The 24,747-nt window shown below is 33.9% G+C and overlaps 1 protein-coding gene across 2 annotated transcripts in view; it reads left to right on the forward strand.

The window, feature by feature from the left end:
• The window catches only part of LOC134842909 (glycine receptor subunit alphaZ1-like), a 61,804-nt gene that overhangs the window by 13,578 nt on the left and 23,479 nt on the right, over positions 1-24,747 (forward strand). The window contains exons 2-3 of one of the 2 annotated variants that reach the window (XM_063859441.1): positions 15,346-15,437; positions 15,771-15,838. In XM_063859441.1, the coding sequence (XP_063715511.1) occupies positions 15,346-15,437; positions 15,771-15,838 (160 nt within the window). Of the gene's footprint in view, positions 1-15,345; positions 15,438-15,770; positions 15,839-23,618; positions 23,679-24,747 lie in introns of those variants that run through there. The other variant, XM_063859448.1, reaches the window with a different exon arrangement.

The following is a 24,747-nucleotide window of genomic DNA, read 5'->3' on the forward strand; positions in this document are numbered from 1 at the left end:
GAAGTTTGATAAAATTTTAATCAGTAAATTGTGATATGGTCCAGTTGACCCAAGTAGCTCCAATTATATCAAAATGAAAATGCTCACAGATGCTTTTTCGCTATGGTTTTGCTTCTTCTGAAAAAATCTGACGAAAAAACGTTGAAAGAAAATAGAAAACAATTATGTTTTTGTAATATGAGTTGTCCTATGACAAAAAAAGTTTCGATTGGTTTTTGTGTGCTACTTCCACTGCAACCAGCTAGTGTTTTTTTTTAAAAATTTGTGAAGGAAATTTGACAAAGCAACAGAAAAATTAAGACCGTTGAAGGACTGCTTCAAACATTCACTTTTTCTGATAATCGGCTAAGCTTCACGATTTTAGCAAAACTGCTTGAATAATGCCTGACAGTTAGTTTTTAGAGAAAATAAATGTCGGAAATTTTTAATTTATCAAAACAATTCGGTTCAACTTAGCTGCTGATAGCAATAAAAAAGCAAAACTGATTCAATTCAGTTCAAATTGACAGCATCAAATATCATAATGTATTTCAGATAAATTCTTTCCTTTTTATAATTTAGTGAAGACCCGGGTTGAGCTCACATTGAAAATAAGCGCTAAAAAAGTGAAAAAACAGCGATTGTCATCGATGAATTATCGATGTTCATTGCCAGAATAGCAAATTTTATCGATAAATATTGCTAATTTGGCTTATTTTCAGCGATGAAACAGCGATAAAAAAACCAATAAAAGTGAGAAAAAATGGTGCTTTAACAGGAATTCGATCACCTCACCTTGAGAGTTATCGACCTTCATGCTGCCTCTGCGCTATCAATCTTTAAAGAACGTATAGCTTAAGAGATTATCAGTTATAACTCTCATTTGAAAGCTACTAGAATGAATTAAAATTTCTTAAGTTTTAGCGATGATTTTCTACGGAATCATTACTTAAATAGCTCTGAAAAATCGCAGGTTCATCTATGCAACAAACTCTGCATTATACATGAAAAAGTGCTGGAAAATATCGATCACTGGGATACTACAAAAATTGATAAATAACGGTGGGACTTCAACCCGGGGAGCCCTTATTCGTGTCTATGAAAAACCTATCTTTCATTGCCTTGCTGTTGTTTAATTTTAGTTCATTGTCAGATTTTTGAACCTATTTTTCTTGTAGCCGAGCTAACACTGAAGTTCGAAATCAAATGGTACCTCAATTTCTTACGTAATTATTGACACGATAAACGATAAAGCCGAACTAAGAATGAAGTGTTTTTGATAAAACCAGAATGAATTTGAGTAGATCAATTGATTTGATGAAAAAAAACACTTCTATTTTCTGACAAATAACACTTACAATTTGTCAGATTAATTAATCTGCGCAGGCAGAATTAGATCGAGCTGTCGATTTCATATTTTAATCGCCATCTTGGAAGATGACTTTTAAGACTTAGGTCGGAAGTAAAGGCACTTTATTCTGGAGATTTAACAAGACTGCTCGTATCAAGGCGAAACCCTGCATGTTCCGACTGACTTTCAAGGTCTATGGAGCAGTACTAACATGAAAACATTAATTGTAATAAAATAAAAATATATATTTTTTTAAATTTGAGAAGTTTTTTTGTGAAAATCATCCCCCATTTAAAGTACAAAGTGATAGATTTCGCTCCTAGTAACAAACAATTATGGCAAATAAGCTTCCTTCAAGCAACTCGGAACGATTATTAAGACGGATTAAAACTCCACTACCGCTTTATTAGCGCAAAACATATCGCGCGTTAATTGTGCCAAATTCGCCAAAATGGCCATCTTTAAATCCCCATAACTTTACAAAAAATGATCACAGGTAAAATATCTTTTCAAATTTAATCTCAGGACAACAATACTTTCTGAAAGTTATAAAAAGTTTTGTCAAAAATGTCTAGTCGAAATTTGTCTGAAGAAAAACCACCCCGAGCACAAATATTCGTTTACTTTCGTTACAAAAGTCCGAACAATAATGCGACGTCAGTCGAGAAAATTATTTTTAATTAACAAGGTTAATTCTTAATTCAAATCGACTACCTCGTTTAGCCATTAGAACTTGTTATCGTGCCACTGTCTTCTCGCGTTTGAGAAAATGTTTCAATTTTCTGACAGCCCTGAAAGCTTAGGACAACCCTGAACTTCCGGGCACAAGCCATTCAAGAAATCTACAAGGAAGTCTTAGATTTTATTAGACAAAAAAGGAGATCAAAATCTAAGAGTTCTAGCCAAGCAAGAAATTCAAGAGTCCAGAGAAATCCTGGACTTAGTGCAAGGCGCTTAAAATTGTATTAGCGGTTAAGGCAAATGGTTCTTAGAAAGGGGCACAGATGTTTGAATACCCCAGGGAAATAAATTTTTTATGTTGCCATGTTTTTCCTTCCAGGAAATCCCGGGTGATCTATGCAAAACTTTGATATGATGGTCAACTACTCCGAGTCTGAGAGAGAAAGAAGGAACTAAAAACACGTTTTTTAAACGCATTTTCAGTTTTCCAGAAACAGTTTTGACCGAGTGATCTTGTGACCTGATGTAAAAGACTTTTCAGTCGCTATTTCAATATTGAAAAGTGCTCCAAGTTCGATTATGTTTTAGTATGAACACTGTAATGCTTCTAAAATGTTAACAAATGAATCGCCAAATTGAGACAAACTGCTCAGATTGTATCGAAATGAAATTGCTCGCCAATCTTTCATTAGAGTACTTTTTTGTTATTTTTTTTGCATACGTTGGAGACATAAACAAAACTTTCAAAAAAATTTGAAAATAAATTGAGAAAGCTATGGTTTTGTATTTTGAGTGGAACCAGATCTAAACTAGTATTTTTCATTGGTTATTATTATGATATTTTATCTCTATGAAATATTAAATACTAACCAATCATACTCCATCAAACTAACAACCCACTTATTTGTAAGTGTTGAAACTACTTGTAGTTTCAACACCAGAGCAATTTGAATTAAACTTAGAATACAGTTGTTCTCACTCTGGAATTAACTCGCATAAGCCAGTACACTCTAGATCAATTGAGCCTAGCAGAGATTAGTTAAACACCCTGAGACTAGTAGATATAAGAGTGAGATTAGGATCGGTATTAGACTAAGAAGTTGCACGAATCTATCCGGCCGAAAATAAGATAGCGTGACGAGCAGACGGTGTACCCTATTCGAAATTACTCTATGAGTTAGAGATCCATCCTAACTCATCTGGTGCGACCAAAAAGTCTCGAACAGACCTTAACTAGCCTAGATTTAGAAAAAACAGATTAGAATTAGACAAATACAACATTTAAAAAATTGATATGTGACAAAAATTTAGTAGAAATGTCTCCACGACTCAATAGATCACAGCCAATTTTCCGAACAAAACGAGAACTACCCAGTATTGGAAGAAGACTTCGGACAAGAGACGATCTACGACTACAAAGAAACTTACCTTTAACTTTCATGGTCGTACGGCAAAAGCCAACACAAACTTTTATATTTAGAATACTTCCAGCAGTAAATTCAAAATTTCATTTACTGACGTATTATTTGAAGAATTATCTTCAATAAACTTTCATGGCGCTAAACCTATTAATTATACAATAACGACTGATAAAAACAACACTTGTCGTTTTCCTTAAATCAGCTGTAAATTAAATAACATCTTGAAAAAATATTTATTGAATATAAAACACAAAAATTAGTTAGTATAAAGCATTATTGTTAGTATATATAAATCATCCTTTCATCCAAGCTTTATCACATAAAACATAACAGCAAATCTCAAAACATTAACATCATCAAAACTAAACACTAAATTTGTTCTTCATTTAAACTTTTACCTAAAAGTTATCAAGGCTTATCCTTGTTTTCATTTAAATTAAATTCACTTAAAATAACAGATCATTAAGGCTTCCCTTGGATCTTTTAATTAATTTCACTTAACTTAAAACAAATTATCTTTATCTAAATATTCAGATCATCAAGGCTTCCCTTGGATCTTTAATTCACCTTTATCTCAATTAAATTTCATTTAATTAATTTTATATCCTGATCATCAAGGCTTATCCTTGGATCAAATAGAACAATTTTGTTCTCCCCCACACATTTATTAAAGTGTCTAACGACCTCAACTGTCGATTCACTAGCCAACCCTTCCTCAAGATCCAGGACTAATAGAAATTTTTCAATCAAACCAACCATTCTAATTAGGATAAACAGTGAAGAACTTCGGTTATTCATCCTTCACTTGAACCCTCCTCTTACTTTACCCAGGATAAATCTTAAACTTAGTAATTTTAAAATAGTATCTAACGAATTAATTGCGTTCTAATTATACCTGAACCTTGTGGATCGACTTACTATTCTCCAACCCTTGAACACAATCACTACCCCTAAGTAAGATTAAGTAAGTTTTAACACCTTAACTTAGACTAGCCACGAGAAAATAAAAATCATTCTTCGGAATCGATATATGTTTTTCTCTCCAACCCATCAATACGACCCAAGTTAAGCTAACCACAAAAAATTGTAAGAACTAACAGTTTAAGACATTGGAAATCATTAACCCAAATATTGCATCCATCATCCTAAACCTTATGTCAAGAGATATTTTAGGAAACAAACAAACAATCATAATACACAATTGCTTAATTAACGACAAAAATCACACCACACAGAAAAAACAATAGGATACATAATAACAAAAAGACAAACACTAAGAAAGAAAATTATTAACAAACAAAAACAAATTATTAGGAAACGATTTTCAAAACGAAGAAACGCAAGCACCAAAAAACTGAATTTAAAAGGTGAAACAAATTAATATACAGACACTCCGACAATGGTTGTCCGTAAATGTTAGACACTATTTTGAGCACAAGAAATGAAGTTTAAGACACGAATTGCACAAAAAACCCTCGAAAAACAGACCAAAAATGGCACAATTTTTAATGGACTTTAGGTCAAATTTTCCAATTTTTTCAAAAAATCGTGAAACCTTAATTTGCGAGACGCAAGATCAAGCCTATAAGACCCAGATTAGTGAATAAAAGCAGCCCCAGAAGATCAACAGAGAAAAATTCGCGTCCCAACCCAAACCTCTGAAATCCACCAAAAAACAAGAAATTTGGACATATTTTTCCAAATTATCCAAAACTAGAGTAAAAAATCAAAATTCTAAGCATGTTGGGCCCTAGAGATGACTATTGGCTAGGAATAGGATAAAAAATTAGATGAATACATTTTAAATTGCGCTAAGGAGAAATTTTTAAGATTTTAATATAATGAAAAACAAAGAAAATGCAAAGTGAAAAAAAAATGTATGATAACAGAGTTTGAGCGTAGCAGTACTTTGCACCCCGATAAACACGCACTGCAACCTCCACCAAATATATGGACACCTATTTAGTATTATGCAAGGATTGCTTAACATGCCAATCAAAGAAAAAAACACAAGTTTGTTGTCAACCCACTATAAAATCAATATGTTATAATCTACCACTACATACCCACGATGAAAATCAATTTCATCATCCACAAATTTTAGAATTAGCTTCCTGTTCACACACCGAATGGATTTTAAACAGAGCCAAAAAACACAAAAAAAATTACCAGAAAGTAACAAAAAAAATTATTACAAAGACAAAATATTAATTCCCAAATAAATTCCCGATTTACCCTAGCTAAAAATTTAAAAGTCGTACCAAATGTTTTAATTCCAAATTTTACAACACAAAAAGGAATTTCTAAAAAAAAATTACAACCACTCCGAAGAAGACCGTATCAAATAATTGATAAACCCATTGATGTAACATACAAACCTTTAGGCTTAAAAAAAAATCGAAACAATCTTTTACCTTATTACCCAAAAGAGTCCGCACTTCGAGAACTTAGTCAACTATACTCTTTTACATGACTTAAAGATATTCAAAATAGCTCAGAACAACATCAAAATCAAAGCACTGATATGTACCTCATCTAAAAATAATTAGATAAAAAGGACAAAGAACTTCCCAAACAAATATCAAAAAACTTAAACAACAAAAAAAATCACTCAAACACAAAGTAAAATCGAAAATTAGAAGAAAAAATTATACCACAAGATCGAAAAGAAAAATCTCTACATAGACAATCATCGCAATTTTGTAATCAGCCACGAAAAGATTACAAAACATTCATCTCGCAATCTAAAATATTAAAGAAAGTTGAATTTCAAAACCACTTTAAATCAGTTAACATTTTCCCCTCTTGAAGATATTTTTATGGACCAAACATTTTCTCAAAATTCATGCTGGAAAGCACTAGAACAAACTAGTTCAATTTCAGCCAATAAGAACCTTTCCGAATCATCACCCCATTTTTGACACGACTTCTTTAGCCGACAAATAATAACCTTCAAGCGTATCTCTAACTATAATTTTAAGACCTCCAGGTCAAAAATAAGCAATCCGCTCAAATTTGACAACTGAAATAAACAAAACCTCAATATTACGACCCTCCCCTATCAACTAGAACAAAAATCAACAATATTGTCCCAGCTTAGACCTCTAGTTACCCTCAAGCAAAAATAATAAAGTAGCCTAAAGAACAAAATCGACATGATCGTTTAGCCTAAAGTACAAATAACTCTCAAATACCCTCGATCATCCAAAAAACAAAAATAAAACTAGGAAGTCCCTTAATAGCCCTCCGACTTTCCCCTCACCAAAAATTACTTAAACCGAAACTACTTGTCAAAAAACCAATAAATAACCAGACCACACTCTAATTGTTTTGGCCACTTCACCAAACTAAATACATCATTCGCTTACTAGCTAAACTAATAACATCATCAGAAAAAATCCACGACGTTTTTTCCTATGGATTCTTCCCCGACGAATAAGGTAAGTACGAATTAAAAAAATTATTCTATTAAATTCGAAACAAAACTAACCATTCTTAATAAATGTTTTCTCTTTTTCTTTAGTCTTCCCAGTTACGATCATCAATCATCTACAAAAAAGAAAAACGAAACCAAAAATAGAAAACTTTTTTCTGAAATAATAAATTAAGATGAACCAATTACAGTAAATGAAGCAGTAAAATTTACCCCCAAAATAGCACTAAATTGATATATGAACTCTTTCCCATATGCAGTAAATATTCTTAAAATGAAAATAAATTGATAATTTCAACCCCCCAAATGAAGCTGTGAAATTAATAATTTCAAAGTAGTAAATTAATAAAAGTTTCCTAAAAAATTAAAGCAGTACTAACCTTTTCAAAGACGCTTCTTTGTAGTTTTAAATTTTCACTCGCCCATAAATTCTATCCAAATTCGCATTGCTCGCCCACAAAGATTTGTTTAAATTAGTGAATTTAACTTTTAACTTTCACTGATAATAACTCTAACCAATTTTAACATTTCAGTTTTTCCTTTAAACCGGTTGGAAAGGAATTATATAATATTCCAAACTAACCAACGCAAGCTTACTAAACACCACAAACCACAACCTAACAGCATGACTAAGAAAGGAAAACGCACGGTACCCAAACCGGATCAAAACAATCTTACAACTGGATATATTATTCTCTCAAAAATAACCGAACTAAAGAAGAACGCTTTTGCGATAAAAATTAATGCAAGATCATAACTAAAAACAGAATTAACAAAGATTTGTATATGTAAATAATACAATGCAGTATATAGATTACATACAGCCCAAAGACGAGCAGCAAGAAATTTGACAACCCAATCACACTCCAACTACGGAATGGCAAAATACACCCGATTTGTGCCTACAGTCACTACACTCAACGGATTTAAAGTACGACTTGGCATCGCAGCAAAGGAAACCCATTGCAACAGAACAAGGGCCATCTCGATGTTCAAGTATACGTACAGATCCAAGTCACCAGGCACTGCATCCAAAGTCAAACTACACGACACTCTGGAATGTGATTAGACCATTCCTATTCTCTAAAATCAACCAGATCAACACTCATCACAACCAATCAGAAATCATAATATGATCTCCCAAAACTATCGTGATAACATCTCTTCTTCCAAACCAGAAAAAAGAATATGCTCGCAACCTCTAAAGAAAAACACCATCTTCCATCCTACACTACAAAACTACATAGAAAAAAAGAAAACTCTCTAAACCCCGGATTGGTGCAACCAGATAGATCTAAACTAGTATTTTTCATTGGTTATTATTATGATATTTTATCTCTATGAAATATTAAATACTAACCAATCATACTCCATCAAACTAACAACCAACTTATTTGTAAGTGTTGAAACTACTTGTAGTTTCAACACCAGAGCAATTTGAATTAAACTTAGAATACAGTTGTTCTCACTCTGGAACTAACTCGCATAAGCCAGTATACTCTAGATCTATTGAGCCTAGCAGAGACTAGTTAAACACCCTGAGACTAGTAGATATAAGAGTAAGATTAGGATCGGTATTAGACTAAGAAGTTGCACGAATCTATCCGGCCGAAAATAAGATAGCGTGACGAGCAGACGGTGTACCCTATCCGAAATTACTCTATGAGTTAGAGATCCATCCTAACTCATGAGTTTTTCTATGAAAATATGTTCTTTAATCGGACATTTTGTGCTCCTTCCGAAGCAACGGGTTACATGTTTTTTCTTCCAGTTTTTATTTGGCATTGCAACAGAAGCTCTTAAGACAATTGCAGGAATGCTTAAAACTGTTACTGTTTCTAAATTAAGTTTATTGTTCCGACTTTCGATACGAAAGTAACCAAATATTTGTGCTCGGGGTGGGTTTTTTTTTCTTCAGACAAAATTCGACTTTTTAACTAGCGATTTTTGACGGAATATTTTTTAAAAAGCCTTCAAAAAGTATTGTTGTCTTGAGCTTAAAACTGAAAAGATATTTCACCTGTGATCAGTTTTCGTAAAGTTATGGGGGTTTAACGATTACCATTTTGCACAATTTGGGACAATTAACGTGCGATCTAATTCGCACGATTAATGCGTAAGCGGAGATTTAATCCGTCGTAGAAATCGTTCCAAATTGGTTGAAAGAAGCTGATTTGCCATAATTGATTTGTTACAAGGAGCAAAATTTATCCTTTTGTACTTTATATGGCGTGTGGGGGGATGATTTTCAAAAAAAAAAATTCAAATTTTAGAAAAAAAAATTTCATTTTACTTTATTAAAATTATTTTTTTAATGTTATTACTGCTCCATAAACCTTAAAAGGCAGTCGGAATTTTCAGGGCTTCGCCCTGATACGAGCAGTCCTGTTTTCATTCGAAAACGCTCGAATAATGTCTCAAAGATAATTTTTGGTAGTTTTTCATGTCAGAAAAGTTTTAATTAACAAATAAACTGAAGGCTACTTGCAGCTAGACAAAAAGCAAGACTAAATCAGTTCAGACTCCAGACTGACAGCAGCCAATAGCCTGAGGTATTTCAGCTAAATTTTCCCCCATTTTGATTTATTTGAAGATCCCTTGCTCGTGTCTAAGAAAGAGCCAATTTTTCATCGCTCCTCGTTTTACGATTTTCTACAAATATTGGTCAGAAATTCGGACCTATTAAGCCCGTGGCAGAGGCTAGCCTGATGTTAGAAGTAAAATTGTAGCTCAGTTTCTTTCAAAATTATTGACACGATAAGCCCAACCCATCTATGAGTGGAATATCTTTGGTGTCGCCAGAACGAAACAAAATCTATGAATTGGTTTACTTGAAAAAGCACTGCTCTTTTCTGGGAGATTTCAAGTTAATTCTGCCAGAATCTCTTTTTCGACGCAGACAGAATCTACCCTTGATGTCTAAATCACCATCTTGGAAGATGACGTTGTTAATTTAGGTCGGAATTAAAGGCATTATTTTTTGAATTTTAATTATACAAGTAAATGAGTCTAGAACTGAGCTTTAATAAAGAAGGGTTATAAAAACTTCTGTTCGCCTCCCTCGCGGCGCTTTTTGACTGTGAACAGTTTTTAGTTCAGGCCTTTGAAGCTATTTTTACCCCAACCGAAAGCATTTTTCATCACATAAAATCAACAGTCTCATTTTACCTTCCAAATTTTCCTTAAACTGCTAATATTTTCTACTGGAAGGACTGGACATGTCACTGCAATAGAATTGGAACAAAGATGGGTTCAATTTAACATTGTCTTATTGAGGAGATTTGGGCAGATGAAAGTTAATATCCAGACTAGCCAGAGTTGATTAAGTTGCACTTGGTTTTATAATCTGCAGCTTCTTTTGAAGTTACCTTCTACCAAGAAGGGCGAATGCAAAAAATGAATGAAGTGGCCTTTGCGTTGGTTTTGACAGGGCATGCTTTTTTGTCCAAGGGTGCAGATTAAACTAATGAGCTTGAAGCTATACTACCTGATTCGAAAAGTATATTGGTTTTGGGCGCTGCCTCGGGCTTAAAAGGATGAACTGGATTTCGTCACAAAGCCAAAAGGCGGAGCCATTTTTTTCAAGACGTATTGGATAGCGGCAACTATTTTATTTTATAAGGGAAAAGTTTTGGTCACTAGCGGGATTCGAACCTGCTACCTCTTCCTAAGAAACGAAGTTGTTCGAATGGGATGTGTCACCTTTTCGCAAATGAACTATTTTGAAAATTTGAAACTGTCAAGCTCCGTAAGGGAGAAATAAAACTTAATAGAGCAAATTAAATAGTTGAGCGTTTTCGTCTTAAGTTAGGCTTAAAGTCTTTGTTTAGCAGCAGGCTGACAAATTTCTATTTCACAGTATTTTAACAACTTTGTTGAAAGTCTTTACTGTTTGAATTTATCTGACAGCTGAGTTCAAAGAGGGAAAAAGCCTCTCCTGGAAGAACTCTCAGTTATTGAGTCTAGGATCCCCTCGATTTTACAAAATTGTTTACCTGCAGAAACTAAAAATCTGCATTTCACCACATGACTAATATGGTTCACATCCAATTGTGAAATAAAGGCTTATATCAATTACATGTTACATTGAATTGTCACTTTTCTGAAAACCAAACAAGAAAACCTAAGCGACACAAGCCAGTTCGTTAAGCATGGAATTTGCAGATGTTATACAAGACAAGAATTTGGTTTTCTATAAAGGCAACTTTAGAACATTTTTTAAAATTTACCTGAAGCAAAATAGGTTCTTTTTTTGCAGTCTTAGGAGAGATCAGAAAATCAAAATCGTCAACAAAAATCAAGCTAAAATTGGATAAATAACATTTTTTTGCCCCTGGTTTTATGGAAAAACAAATAAGAGCTTCGAGCATACATGAATATAGGAAAAAGCCCGAGAGTAATTTAACTGTTCCTGGACAGTTACTTGTTTCTGGTTATTCTGTAGGTCTACTTGTGTGAAAAAAAATTCGGCGCCACGACAAAAAATAACATCGAAAAATCTCCCATGACAAAAAATACCATGCTAGCATATCCCATTTACCGAAATTGCCCATGCTGCCACTTTTAAAAATCACACAAGTTCAAATATTTTTTACTCTGGAGAAAAAATTACTGATCTAGTAGCTCTACCAAGAATGCTTTCAATAGTTTTGTTTTGAGATTTTCAGCATGCAAACATTGACAGAGCTCTTATTTTTTAAATTGTGAACTAAAATCGAGAACTAAAACGTTTAAACTCTCATCAATTTGGGATTATTGAAACTAGAAATTACTTATTCATGCACACTGTAGCACCACTGTCAATTGCAAGCAGAGCCGAACGAAGCGGAGCAAGCGTTCATTGCATGCCAAAGTCACATCTATTTATGAGTTTTTAAAGATTGCCATTTTGGCCATTTTGGCCATTTTGGCCAATTAGGGACAATTAATGCGCGATATATTTCGCGCTATCAACACGGAAAGCGGAGAGTAAATACGTACTAGAAATCGTTCCAAATCGGTTGAAAGAAGCTTATTTGCCATAATTGATGTGTTACTAGTTGCGAAATCTATCACATTGTACTTAATATGGCGCGTGGGCGGATGATTTTCGCAAAAATTTTAAATTAAAAAAAAATATTTTTGTTCCGACTTTCGGTACGAAAGTAACGGAATATTTGTGCTCGGGGTGGGTTTTTTTTCTTCAGACAAAATTTGACTTTTTAACTAGCCATTTTTGACGGAATTTTTTTATATCATTCAAAAGATATTGTTGTCCTGAGCTTAAATTTGAAAAGATATTTCACCTGTGATCATTTTTCGTGGAGTTATGAGGGTTTAAAGATTGCCATTTTGGTCATTTTGAGCAATTTGGGACAATTAACGCGCGATATAATTCGCGCTATTAACGCGTAAGCGGAGATTTAATCCGTCTTATAAATCGTTCCAAATTGGTTGAAAGAAGCTTATTTGCCTTAATTGGTTTGTTACAAGGAGCTAAATCTATCTTTTTGTACTTTATATGGCGTGTGGGGGGATGATTTTCATAAAAAAAACTTCAAATTTTAGAAAAAAAAAGTTTCATTTTATTTTATTTCATTTAATTTTTTTATGCTATTACTGCTGCTCCATAAACCTTAAAAGGCAGTCGGAACATTCAGGGCTTCGCCCTGATACGAGCAGTCTTGTTCTGTTTTACATTTAATTTTTCATGTTACTACTGCTCCCAAAATTTTAAAAGGTAGTCGGAAACCACGAGGCCTCGCCCTGATACGAGCAGTCTTGTTTGTTGCACGATTGAATTTTTTGAGCTCGGCGTGGTTTTCTCATCCAGACAATGTAAACTGTAGTCAAAAACTTCAGCCGTAATATTTTAAACCATCAATTTATGCAGCCTTTAACAAAAAGAATTCAGTTCCAATCAACAAAATAAAAAATTGAAATCGAGCCAATTAGAATTTTTTGCTTGCAGTGTATGAGCTCAAAACTTTTTTTAAAAATAATAGTTGAAAAGTTTTTGAAGCATATTTGCGAAATATTGATATTATCACTGGTTAAGACCCGTTTTCCAGCTTGTGAGTTTTGTACAAGATTCAAAAATAGCCGTTGCTTTGGAAATGGAGTAGAAAGCTACAACATTTTTAGAGCCTTTTTCTGAAGTTTTCTTGTGCAAAGCTTTGGTTCTTTTGGTTAGTAGGTTTGGTAAGCTACTAGAAACTAGGTATAACAATAGCTGGCTTTAAAATGGCAAATTGAGTGGAAAAATAGTCTTTGTTTGTCAATCATCTGATTAAATTATTCTGAAAAGCGGAAGCTTTCAGACCATTTATTCTCGACACTGAGATTTTTGTTTCCTTCTCCTTCTCATTTTAGTTACTTCTTCTCAAAACCCAATTCAGAAGGGCTTCAATACGACAACATAATTAAACCATAAAAGTTTTCTGGAGGAACTTAATATCTCATCAACTCTACGCAATAGTTCGTTTGAATGTCCAGAATGTTCAAAACAAAAAACCATGGAGCCAGTTGCAGTGAAATAAACTCAAAACATCTCCATCACACTTTTCGAAAGTTATTTGTTTTTTTTTCCAATTGTTAGAGATTAGGGACGTTCTAAAGCTCTTTTTTTATAAGTTCCGGGTAGTAAGCACATCTTATGCTCGACTTGTTTTGCAAAAACTGAAAAAAAAAACATCTGAAAAAGGTTTGAAAATTTTTTCTTAATATCATTGTTTTTTTTTGTAGGAAAAGGAAAAACTAATAAAGATGAGAAAAAGATTAATCTCAAAATGAAAATTATCTAAGTGATGTTGAAATTTTGTTAGTTGAATTTCGTACTCGCCAAGATTGCAAAAAATTGAAAAAAAATTGAGAAATAAAATTTTTTTGGAAGTGTGCAATTTGTTCAAACACATATTGAGAGAAACAATTTGGTTTTCCAGTTTTTGGAGCCTGTTTTCAGGTAAAACAAGAAGTTGTGGTGCCAAGTCGATAATATCCTAAATGATTTTTTTTTTCCAGGTTTTTTCCAGACAAAAAAATTTCTACAATTTAACTAGCCTTTCTTGAAGGCAATTTTTAATTATCATTTGAAGGCTATTGATTTCTTGAGCTCAAATATAAAATCATTTCACATGTGATCTTTTTGCAAATTGGGACAATTAACGCGCGATATATTAACACGTGCTAATTACGCGGAAGCGACAAATTATTTTGGCTCAGAATCTGCTTCAAAATAGTTTTAGCTATTTGAATTTATTTTTAAGTTGCAAAAGCGAAATAATTAATTTTGTACTTCACACCTTGTGTGGGGAAAATCTTTTGAAAAATCTGAAAAAATAGCAAAGTTTTATTCGGTTCTTTTCTAGTTCCCCCCATAATGCAATGAAACTTGGCGTGGTGAACAAATCGTCAATTGTGAACAGATTTTGTTCTTCATACTTTACATCGTAACATCACGCATTTAGCCATATTAACACGTGAAACAAAAATAAAACTCGGTATTTTGAAAGGGGGGAAACTGGAAAAGAGCCTTTTATTCTTCTTTTGTTTCCATTATATCAGTTTTTTAATTTTTTTAATAAAAATTTTCCCAGATCTTGAAAGCCAGTCAGAGCATTGAGAGTTTTGCTCTGCTACGAGCAGTCTTGCTTCTCTTCTGGTAAAATGCTTTGGAATAGCCCTCTCGCTGTCGAGAACAATTGCTTCTAAATCTGCCATCGTGTGATTAAAATTGATGCATTTTAAATAGGCACGGGTCTTAGACTTTATCTAGAGGGTAAAAACAACAGTTTTAGTTCAATCAAACTGTTTGGTAAAGCTCACACAAAACTTTTTGAAAATCCTATTTTGAAAAAAAAAAGTTCTGCAGGCGTACTCAAAAAACAGGCAAGAAGCGGCATTCTTAGGCAATTTAGAAGTTTTTGACTACAAAATTCCGTTTTAACTGTGCGCGCTCTTTCCTTAAAAATATTATATTTCAGCGCCAAAAACGCCTTAGGAAAAATATCAAATCAAACATTTTTGCTTTGTGTTAACTAATGTTGGATGTCGTAAATTACTGCCAAAGAAGGGACCCTTAGGGAGGTCAGAGGGCGAACATCTGAGATAAAAAGCGTCTGCCCTTCCCACTCTTAATCCAGCTCTGATTGAATAGATCTCTGATATCAGAGTCGTCAAAAGTTTTATGTCATTAGATTTAATCATACGGAAGTGGAAAAACTCATTTTGGTTGCTCAAACTAAAAAGTTCGAATTCAATTTTTGATACCACTAAAAGAATAGCTCGAGAAAACTTCTGCGAAACGTTTTAATCAACGAGATACAGTATAGGGACAGCCAAAAAATTGAGGTCTGTTCAGATTGGAAATATCAGTTATTTTTCACAAGCAAGAATTATTTTTCTTCTGAGCTTGGGAGTTTTTTTTAAATCTGAATTTAATTTTAACAAAACTGCTCATCGTTTCCATCCTTTCAGAATGTTTATTGGTATTTTTTATTTAGAAAAGCAGTCAACCCAGACGAGGACAAACTTACGCAGTTTTTGGACAATCTGCTGGTGGGGTATGACGGGAGAATTAGACCCAACTTCAACGGTGAGAACAACTGATAGCACTAAAAAGTTTTAGAAAATAGTATTTTATCATCGTTCCGCATCTTCCGAGCTTCTCCTAATGTGCATTTGAAGTTGCTATGTTTACCTAATTGCAATTGTATAAGCGTTGAAAGTAGTGAATCATTTTTAGAGCTAATGCAACAAAAAATCGAAACAACTTCATGTACAGAATACGTATTTACAGTTGGAGCGGACACTGTATATTATTTTTTTTCTAACTCGTGAGCACTATTTATTTTTCTTTGCCCTCGAAAACAAAGAATTCGGTGCCATTTTTTTTCGAGATTTGGTTAATTTAAATTGCGATGTTTAGGAGACCCTGTGGACGTGGAGTTGTCCATCCATGTATTATCTCTCGGCTCAATCGCAGAAACAACAATGGTAACAGAATCTTCTTTCAAATACCGAGAATAACAAAAAACTTTGATCATACAACTCCATGCTATGGAAAACTGCTGGTCATTAAATTCCATGTACTTACAAAATGTATGAGAATGGAGTTGTATGATAAATAGTTTTTTCCCATTTAATGACACAATGAGAAGCATTTTTTTCGTTATAATTTTTTCGCTATAATTTTTTCAATCACTTTTGTTGATTTGAGGCATATAGATATGAGGCCTAACCATAAATGTGTCCTCTTTGAGCAATGGATAACACCAAGAAAACGTTGGGCAATTATTTTTCTTCGTTTCATGTGGTTCACTTCAGTTTAACCTCTTGCTGCTTTACATGCCTTCGCACAATTCAACATATTCACTATAAACACTAACTAACAGTTCACAATTTTATACGGTCAAAAGGAAAATTGAGGGATACAAATATAGAAATATCCCATTAGCATAATTAATATGCAAAATTTTGTTCTCTGGTTGATCCTTGACTTTCATATCCATTAGAACTCCTCCGAACTTTTTCAGATTATTTTGTCGGATCTGAGATCGTGATCCTGTAACTGCTCTGATAAACTTGGAATGTAAATCTTGCATTATTTTTTACTCTTCTGGCCTAGAGCCCAGATTTCACAATCATGAATTATTTAGTAATTCTTCAACGATCAGTTTGGAAAACCAAGTACTGCAAGGTTTTTTAAGCAACAAGAAATTTTGTGTTGTGTTGTTCCGACTTTCGAAGAAAACGAGGAATATATTTGCTCGGGTGGTTTTTTTTATTCAGACCACTTTTACAAAACTCTGATCCCTCGGAGTATTGATATCTTGATCTGCATCGGGCCAGCCGAGCGTGCACACCACTTTAATAAACTGGCATGACGCATGATTCTGTCTAAAATTGCTTGTTTTATTATCTCATTCTTCAAAATTGTTCCAAATTGAATTGAGGCAGCTAATTGGTTTTTTAACTTACATTACGAGGCCAAACTGTGCACTGAATAGGCGCTCAATTTTTTGTCTGTATGTTCCTGGATTCGAGAAAGTAATCTTTAAACATGTTCCAAAATGTAAGTGGTTTCCACTTATTAAATTTCCATGGATTCCGCGTACAAATTACTGTAACGTAATTTTTGTCAGCACATTTATTGTGTCATGGAATCCGCAACAAGTAAATATAACTAGTTGTTCTGGATTCCGCAACTATAATTGGATTCCGCAATTGTAAGTGGAATCCGAAAACTAGAAGTGGAATCCGAACTTTATTTATTACTGATTTTGCATATGAACAATTAAAAGCTAGAGCTGGATTTCTTATCTTTAGCAACCCATTAAAAACGGAATCCACAAACAAACTTTAAAACATTGGTTAACTAAATCGGTGGATGTCATCTTTTAGTATCTGTGATACATATCTCAGAAAACAATTTTTGGGATCATAATTTTGGAAACACAGCACCGAATAAATTCATTATTTTGAGTCATTGGGTTGAGAGTGTTTAGAAAAACGACGCACAGCATGTTGCCAATTTATGTCAGTAATTGGGGTTTCATCGATCCCAAATACTGGTCAGTATTTGGGATTGATGGAATCCCAAATTCTGGAACAATATGGAAAAAATATGGAATAAATTCATTATTTGGAGTCATTGGGTTGGGAGTGTTTAGAAAAACGATGCACAGCATATCGCCAAATTAGGTCAATATATGGGATTCATTCGATCAATCCAAAATACTGAAGGTGGGTCTTTGACAGAAATTGAGATTGAACGCTAGGAACTTCAACAGGTAGCTGATCAATGTAGTAATTTCGTATTGGAGATTGAATTTTTCTCGTTACCACCTAGTATTTAAAAGATATAACTTTATATGCTACTACACATATACACATAACAAAATGCGGATTTCACTTACTTTTGCGGATTCCACTTAAAAGTTGCGGATTCCACAACAGCTCAATTTAACTATAAACATGCCCTTTTATTTGTTCGAAGATTTCACAAATTGTTCTGGATTCTGCAAATATTGTTAAGGATTCCCACACTCGCATGTTTTTGCAGCAATTTTGAACGGTAGAGTCTTTTAGGTATTTGTTTGTCGAATTTAAAACAGCAAAGAAGGTCAAAGAAAAGTAGCAATGTTTTTGGTCTTTTGCGGAATCCACTTGCAATGCACAGAATGTACATTTAGGCCTCGTAATGTTATTTTTAATATTATCAGCATAAAAATTATAGTTTTGCTAAATTTGTTTCAGCAAAAAATTTCCGAGACCAATTAGATGGCCATCGGAATACTCAAGGATTTGCCCTGATATAAGCAGTCTTGTTGATTTATTAAAAGGATTGCAAGAAGAACGAGTATTTTTTGGCATATTTCAGCTGAACCTCGGAGGAAAGAACTGCGTTTTTGGCGACAAAAATGTGTTTTTCGGCAGTAATGTTTTTTCCACTAAGTTAAAACAAATTCGAATTTCTCAAACATCTGTTTCCTTAATGCTCTCTTCTATAATTATGGGTCGGCTCAAAAATGTAAGACAGAAAGTTTCAACTTAACAACCTTATAAAACTAGCCTATAATTCAAAGCATTCAATCCCAAATACTGAAGGTGGGCCTATGACAGAAATTGAGATTGAAAGTTAGGAACTTCAACAGGTAATTGATCAATGTAGTAATTTCGTATTGGAGATTGAATTTTTCTCGTTACCACCTAGTAATTAAAAGATATAACTTTATACGCTACTACATATATACACATAACAAAATGCGGATTCCACTTACAGTTTGCAGATTCCACTTAAAATTTGCGGATTCCACATCAGCTCAGTTTAAATATAAACATGCATTTTTATTTGTTCGAAGATTTCACAAATTGTTCTGGATTCTGCAAATATCGTTAAGGATTTCCCAAACTCGCAAGTTTTTGCAGCAACTTTGAGCGGAAGAGTCTTTTAGGTATTTGTTTGTCGAATTGAAAACAGCAAAGAAGGTCAAAGAAAAGTAGCAATGTTTTTCGTCTTTTGCGGAATCCACTTGCAATGCACAGAATGTACATTTTGGCCTCGTAATGTTATTTTTAAAATTATCAGCATAAAAATCATAGTTTTGCTAAATTTGTTTCAGCAAAAAATATCCGAGACCAATTAGATGGCCTTCGGAATACTCAAGGATTTGCCCTGATATAAGCAGTCTTTTTGATTTATTAAAAGGATTGCAAGCAGAACGAGTATTTTTTGGCATATTTCAGCTAAACCTCGGAGGAAAGAACTGCGTTTTTGGCGACAAAAATGTGTTTTTCGGCAGTAATGTTTTTTCCGCTAAGTTAAAACAAATTTGAATTTCTCAAACATCTGTTTGCTTAATGCTCTCTTCTATATTCAAGGGTCGGCTCAAAAATGTAAGACAGAAAGTTTCAACTTAACAACCTTATAAAACTAGCCTATAATTCAAAGCAACGATAAAATCAAACATTTCAGCCAAAATTTTTAGGTATATCACAAGTTAATTGTAGCATTGTTATATTCACTTGAGAACAGAATGGGTCCCCTTTTAGCGTTTTCGTTTCCAAAATTTGAGAAACTTTTGTTTTCTGCACCGAAATGGTATACTTTTGGCATTTTTTTGGCATTTAGAAGCGAACATCTAAATTTGCAACTGTTGACGAGCAATTTACTAGATCAGAAAATCGAACAAGACTGCTCGTATCAGGGCGAAGCCCTGAAAGTTCCGACTGCCTTTTAAGGTTAATGGAGCAGCAATAACATTAAAAAAATCAAGGAAATAAAACGGCTAGTTAAAAAGGCTAGTTAAGAAGTCGAAATTTGTATGAAGAAAAAAAAATGGTCAAAAATGGCTAGTTAAAAGGTCAAAATTTGTCTGAAGAAAAAACCCCACCCCGAGCACAAATATTCAGTTACTTTTGTATCGAAAGTCGGAACAATTACATAATAATTATTATTTCAAATGCGTTTTCAAAAATCTATAGAAATTTGGCTTTGCAAAAAAAATGAGATAAAGTGGGCAAATCCGAGTCTTTGATTAATGCTGTTAATTAGTTAATGAAACAGTTTTTGTACAATTTCGCTTTAGTCATCTGGTCCGCTCGCTATCGGTTCACTGATAGATCGTTTTAGTGAACTACCAGCTTGTTGAAAATCTTTTGTATCTGTTGTCTTGGGAGAAAATTTAATAGAAATTTCCGCCGCAAAACTTTGCCGAGTATCTGCTACAACATTTAAAAATTTGGAGACTCGTCTTTCGATATAAGCAAGAACTGATTGACTGATCCAGAGTTGCTAGTGTGCCAGAATTGTGCCGATAGGACAGTCTGTTTTTTTTTCATTTAGGTCATACGACAGATTTTTTTCAACTCAACTAAGTTTAGGTTGATAGAATTGCGCAGTTAGTTTTTCCCGTCATACTTTCCTACCATTTGTTTCCAATTACTCGGATCCCAGGTATAAAAAAAAATAAAAAAAATCGTATTCTCAGCAAGACGGCCCGGATCTTTTTCTTGCATCCTCTTCGGCTGATGTCTAGTCAGACCACTTTGCATTTTGATGATCTGGTCTACTCCAGTTTAGACTTAAAGTGATCATTTAAATTAAGCCACTCAAACCAATTATTTTTGTCACCGAAAGCTTCTTTTGATCCGACAGTCAAAAATGGATGTCTTAAAATAGTAGCAAAGTTAACTAACTATTGGGCAGTTAGACATTTGAGCTCTTGAGGGGCTGTCCCTAAGTTCGTTACAGGTTTCTCTGGGACTTCGTGTGAAATTCGACCTCCTCGCTATCTTTAGTACTGCTTCGTTATCCTAATTGGATCAAAAATGCTGAGGGTTTTTGCCAGTATATGCCTATATTTGACGGGAAAAAATTGATATTTTCTCAAAAACAGCTTGTGTTGTAGACAATTCTGGAAAGTTTGTATTTCGGAAAATTTATGATTGGGAGAGTTCATGTGTTCTTGACTTTTTTGAATTTGAGTTTGAACTCAGTAGCATAATCAATGAAATACATTGAGGAAATACATACAGATCATCATATTCGACAGGGACTCAAATTGAGCAATCAAGCCTTGATAGAAGTGAGCTGGATGGAAGAATAGTTAAGGGAAACAGTTGGAAAAAAAACATCCTTAATTTTATCAATTACAAATATTTTTTAATCACCTTGTCATGCTGACTAATGTTATGAGAAGTGAACTTATTTTGTCAACCGGGTCAATTGAGCAATATCTCCCCCACCCCCATTCTCGTGATCGCGCGATCGTGAAGATAGCTCAATAGGGACTTATGACATGCTTATAAAAACTTGAAAATAGTTTGCATGATATGAAACTATAAGCAAGATTCTCCGCCGAATGTGAAACAACAAAATTTACAAAATCAAATATCAAAAAATTACTTTCAGCGTGAAAAAAAATTGTTAGTCGGATCCGGTGAATCTATGTTAGGTTTGTTATTTTTTTGTTATAAATCAGGACTACAAGGCGACCATTTTCCTGCGTCAGATGTGGGTGGACCCCCGACTACAGTTCACAGAGTACAACACGTCAGTGAGTCTGACGCCCTCGTTCCTGAAGAAACTGTGGGTGCCCGGACACCTTCATCATCAACGAGAAGGCGGCCAACTTCCATCAGATCACCACCGATAACAAACTGCTGAGACTCAAACCCAATGGGGAGCTTCTATACAGTACCAGGTGAGGAGTTGTTAATCATTGTATTTTCAAGCCTGAAACTAGGAGACGTCCCTCGACAGATCGAAAGATCTGATGATGTCCCAAATTGGTGCTTCATCAAATTATAAATAAAACGATCTTTGATTATAACATATCAATTTAAAAATAAATTATTATTATTAGTAAAATTATAATCAAACATTGAAATTTGTACACTCCCACTTTTGTTCGGCTTGAGAAACTATCAAAAAGGGACTAGCTTTTTAGCTTTTTGGGTGGAATCCGCATAACTTATTTTGGCTCAGAATCTGCTTCAAAATAGTTTTAGCTATTTGAATTTATTTTAAAGTTGCCAAAGCAAAATAATTAGTTTTGTACTTCACACCTTGTGTGGGGAAAATCTTTTGAAAAATCTGAAAAAATTGCAAAGTTTTATTCGGTTCTTTTTCAGTCCCCCCCCCCCCCCCCCACCCCACCACTTTCAAAATCAACTTTGAAATGTTTATTTAACGTTGTCATAATGCAATGAAACTTGGCGTGGTGAACAAATCGTCAACTGTGAACAGATTTTGTTCTTCATACTTTACATTGTAACATCACGCATTTAGCCATAATAACACGTGAAACAAAAATAAAACTCGGTATTTTGAAAGAGGGGAAACTGGAAAAGAGCCTTTTATTCTTCTTTTGTTGCCATTATATCAGTTTTTTTAATTTTTGTAATAAAAACTTTCCCAGATCTTGTAAACCAGTCAGAGCATTGAGAGTTTTGCTTTGCTACGAGTAGTCTTGCTTCTCTCCTGATAAAATGGTTTGGAATAGCCCTCTCGCTGTCGAGAACAATTGCTTCGAAATCTGCCATCGTGTGATTAAAATTGATGCATTTTAAATAGGCACGGGTCTTAGACTTTATCTAGAGGGTAAAAACAACAGTTTTAGTTCAATCAAACTGTTTTGTCGAGCTCACACAAAACTTTTTCAAAATACTATTTTGGAAAAATAGTTCTGCACGCGTACTCAAAAAACAGGCAAGAAGCGACATTTTTAGGCAATTTAGAACTTTTTGGCTACAAAATTCCGTTTTTGCTGTGCGCGCTCTTTCCTTAAAAATTTTATATTTCAGCGCCAAAAACGCCTTAGAAAAAAAATCAAATTGAACATTTTTGCTTTGTGTTAACTAATGTTGGATGTCGTAAATTACTGCCTTAGGGAGGTCAGGGGGCGAACATCTGAGATAAAAAGCGTCTGCCCATCCCACTCTTAATCCAGCTCTGATTGAATAGATCTCTGATATCAGAGTCGTCAAACGTTTTATGTCATTAGATTTAATCATACTGAAGTTGAAAAACTCATTTTGGTTGCTCAAACTAAAAAGTTCGAATTTTTTTTAATTTTTGATACCACTAAAAAAATAGCTCGAAAAAACTTCTGCGAAACTTTTTCATCAACGAGATACAGTATAGGGACAGCAAAAAAATTGTGGTCTGTTCAGATTGGAAATATCAGTTATTTTTCATAAGCAAGAATTATTTTTCTTCTGAGCTTGGGAGTTTTAAATCTGAATTTAATTTTAACAAAACTGCTCATCGAGCTAAAATGTTTGATTGTTTCCTTCCTTTCAGAATGTTTATTGGTATTTATTATTTAGAAAAGCAGTCAACCCAGACGAGAACAAACTTACGCAGCTTTTGGACAATCTGCTGGTGGGGTATGACGGGAGAATCAGACCCAACTTCAACGGTGAGAACAACTGATAGCACTAAAAAGTTTTAGAAAATAGTATTTTATCATGGTTCCGCATCTTCCGAGCTTCTCCTAATGTGCATTTGAAGTTGCTATGTTTACCTAATTGTATTTGTATAAGCGTTGAAAGTAGTGAATCATTTTTAGAGCTAATGCAACAAAAAATCGAAACAACTTCATTTACAGAGTTCGTATTTACAGTTGGAGCGGACACTGTATATTATTTTTATTATTATTTATTTAACTCGTAAGCACTATTTATTTTTCTTTGCCCTCGAAAACCAAGAATTCGGTTCCATTTTTTTTTCGAAATTTGGTTAATTTAAATTGCGATGTTTAGGAGACCCTGTGGACGTGAGTTACCCATCCATGTATTATCTCTCGGCTCAATCGCAGAAACAACAATGGTAACAGAATCTTCTTTCAAATACCGAGAATAACAAACAACTTTGATCATACAACTCCATGCTTTGGAAAACTGCTGGTCATTAAATTCCATGTACTTACAGAATATATGAGAATGGAGTTGTATGACTTTTTTCCCATTTAATGACACAATGAAAATCATTTTTTTTTTCGTTATAATTTTTTCGCTATAATTTTTTCAATAACTTTTGTTGATTTGAGGCATATAGATATGAGACCTACCCATAAATGTGTCCTCTTTGAGCAATGGATAACACCCAGAAAACGTTGGGCATTTACTTTTCTTCGTTTCATGTGGTTCACTTCAGTTAAACCTCTTGCTGCTTCACTTCATGCCTTCGCACAATTCAACATATTCACTATAAACACTAACTAACAGTTCACAATTTTATACGGTCAAAAGGAAAATTGAGGGATACAAATATAGAAATATCCCATTAGCATAATTAATATGCAAAATTTTGTTCTCTGGTTGATCCTTGACTTTCATATCCATTAGAACTCCCCCGAACTTTTTCAGATTATTTTGTCGGATCCGAGATCGTGATCCTGTAACTGCTCTGATAAAATTGGAATGTAAATCTTGCATTATTTTTTACTCTTCTAGCCTAGAGCCCATATTTCACAATCATGAATTATTTTGTAATTCTTCAACGATCAGTTTGGAAAACCAAGTACTGCAAGGTTTTTTAAGCAAAAAGAAATTTTGTGTTGTGTTGTTCCGAATTTCGAAGAAAACGAGGAATATATTTGCTCGGGTGGTTTTTTTTTATTCAGACCACTTTTACAAAACTCTGATCCCTCGGAGTATTGATATCTTGATCTGCATCGGGCCAGCCGAGCGTGCACACCACTTTAATAAACTGGCATGACGCATGATTCTGTCTAAAATTGCTTGTTTTATTATCTCGCTCTTCAAAATTGTTCCAAATTGAATTGAGGCAGCTAATTGGTTTTTTAACTTACATTACGAGGCCAAACTGTGCACTGAATAGGCGCACAATTTTTCGTCTGTATGTTCCTGGATTCCAGAAAGTAATCTTTAAACAT

This window comes from Symsagittifera roscoffensis, chromosome 1 (assembly GCF_963678635.1).
Source record: "Symsagittifera roscoffensis chromosome 1, txSymRosc1.1, whole genome shotgun sequence".
NCBI classification, from domain to species: domain Eukaryota; kingdom Metazoa; phylum Xenacoelomorpha; order Acoela; family Convolutidae; genus Symsagittifera; species Symsagittifera roscoffensis.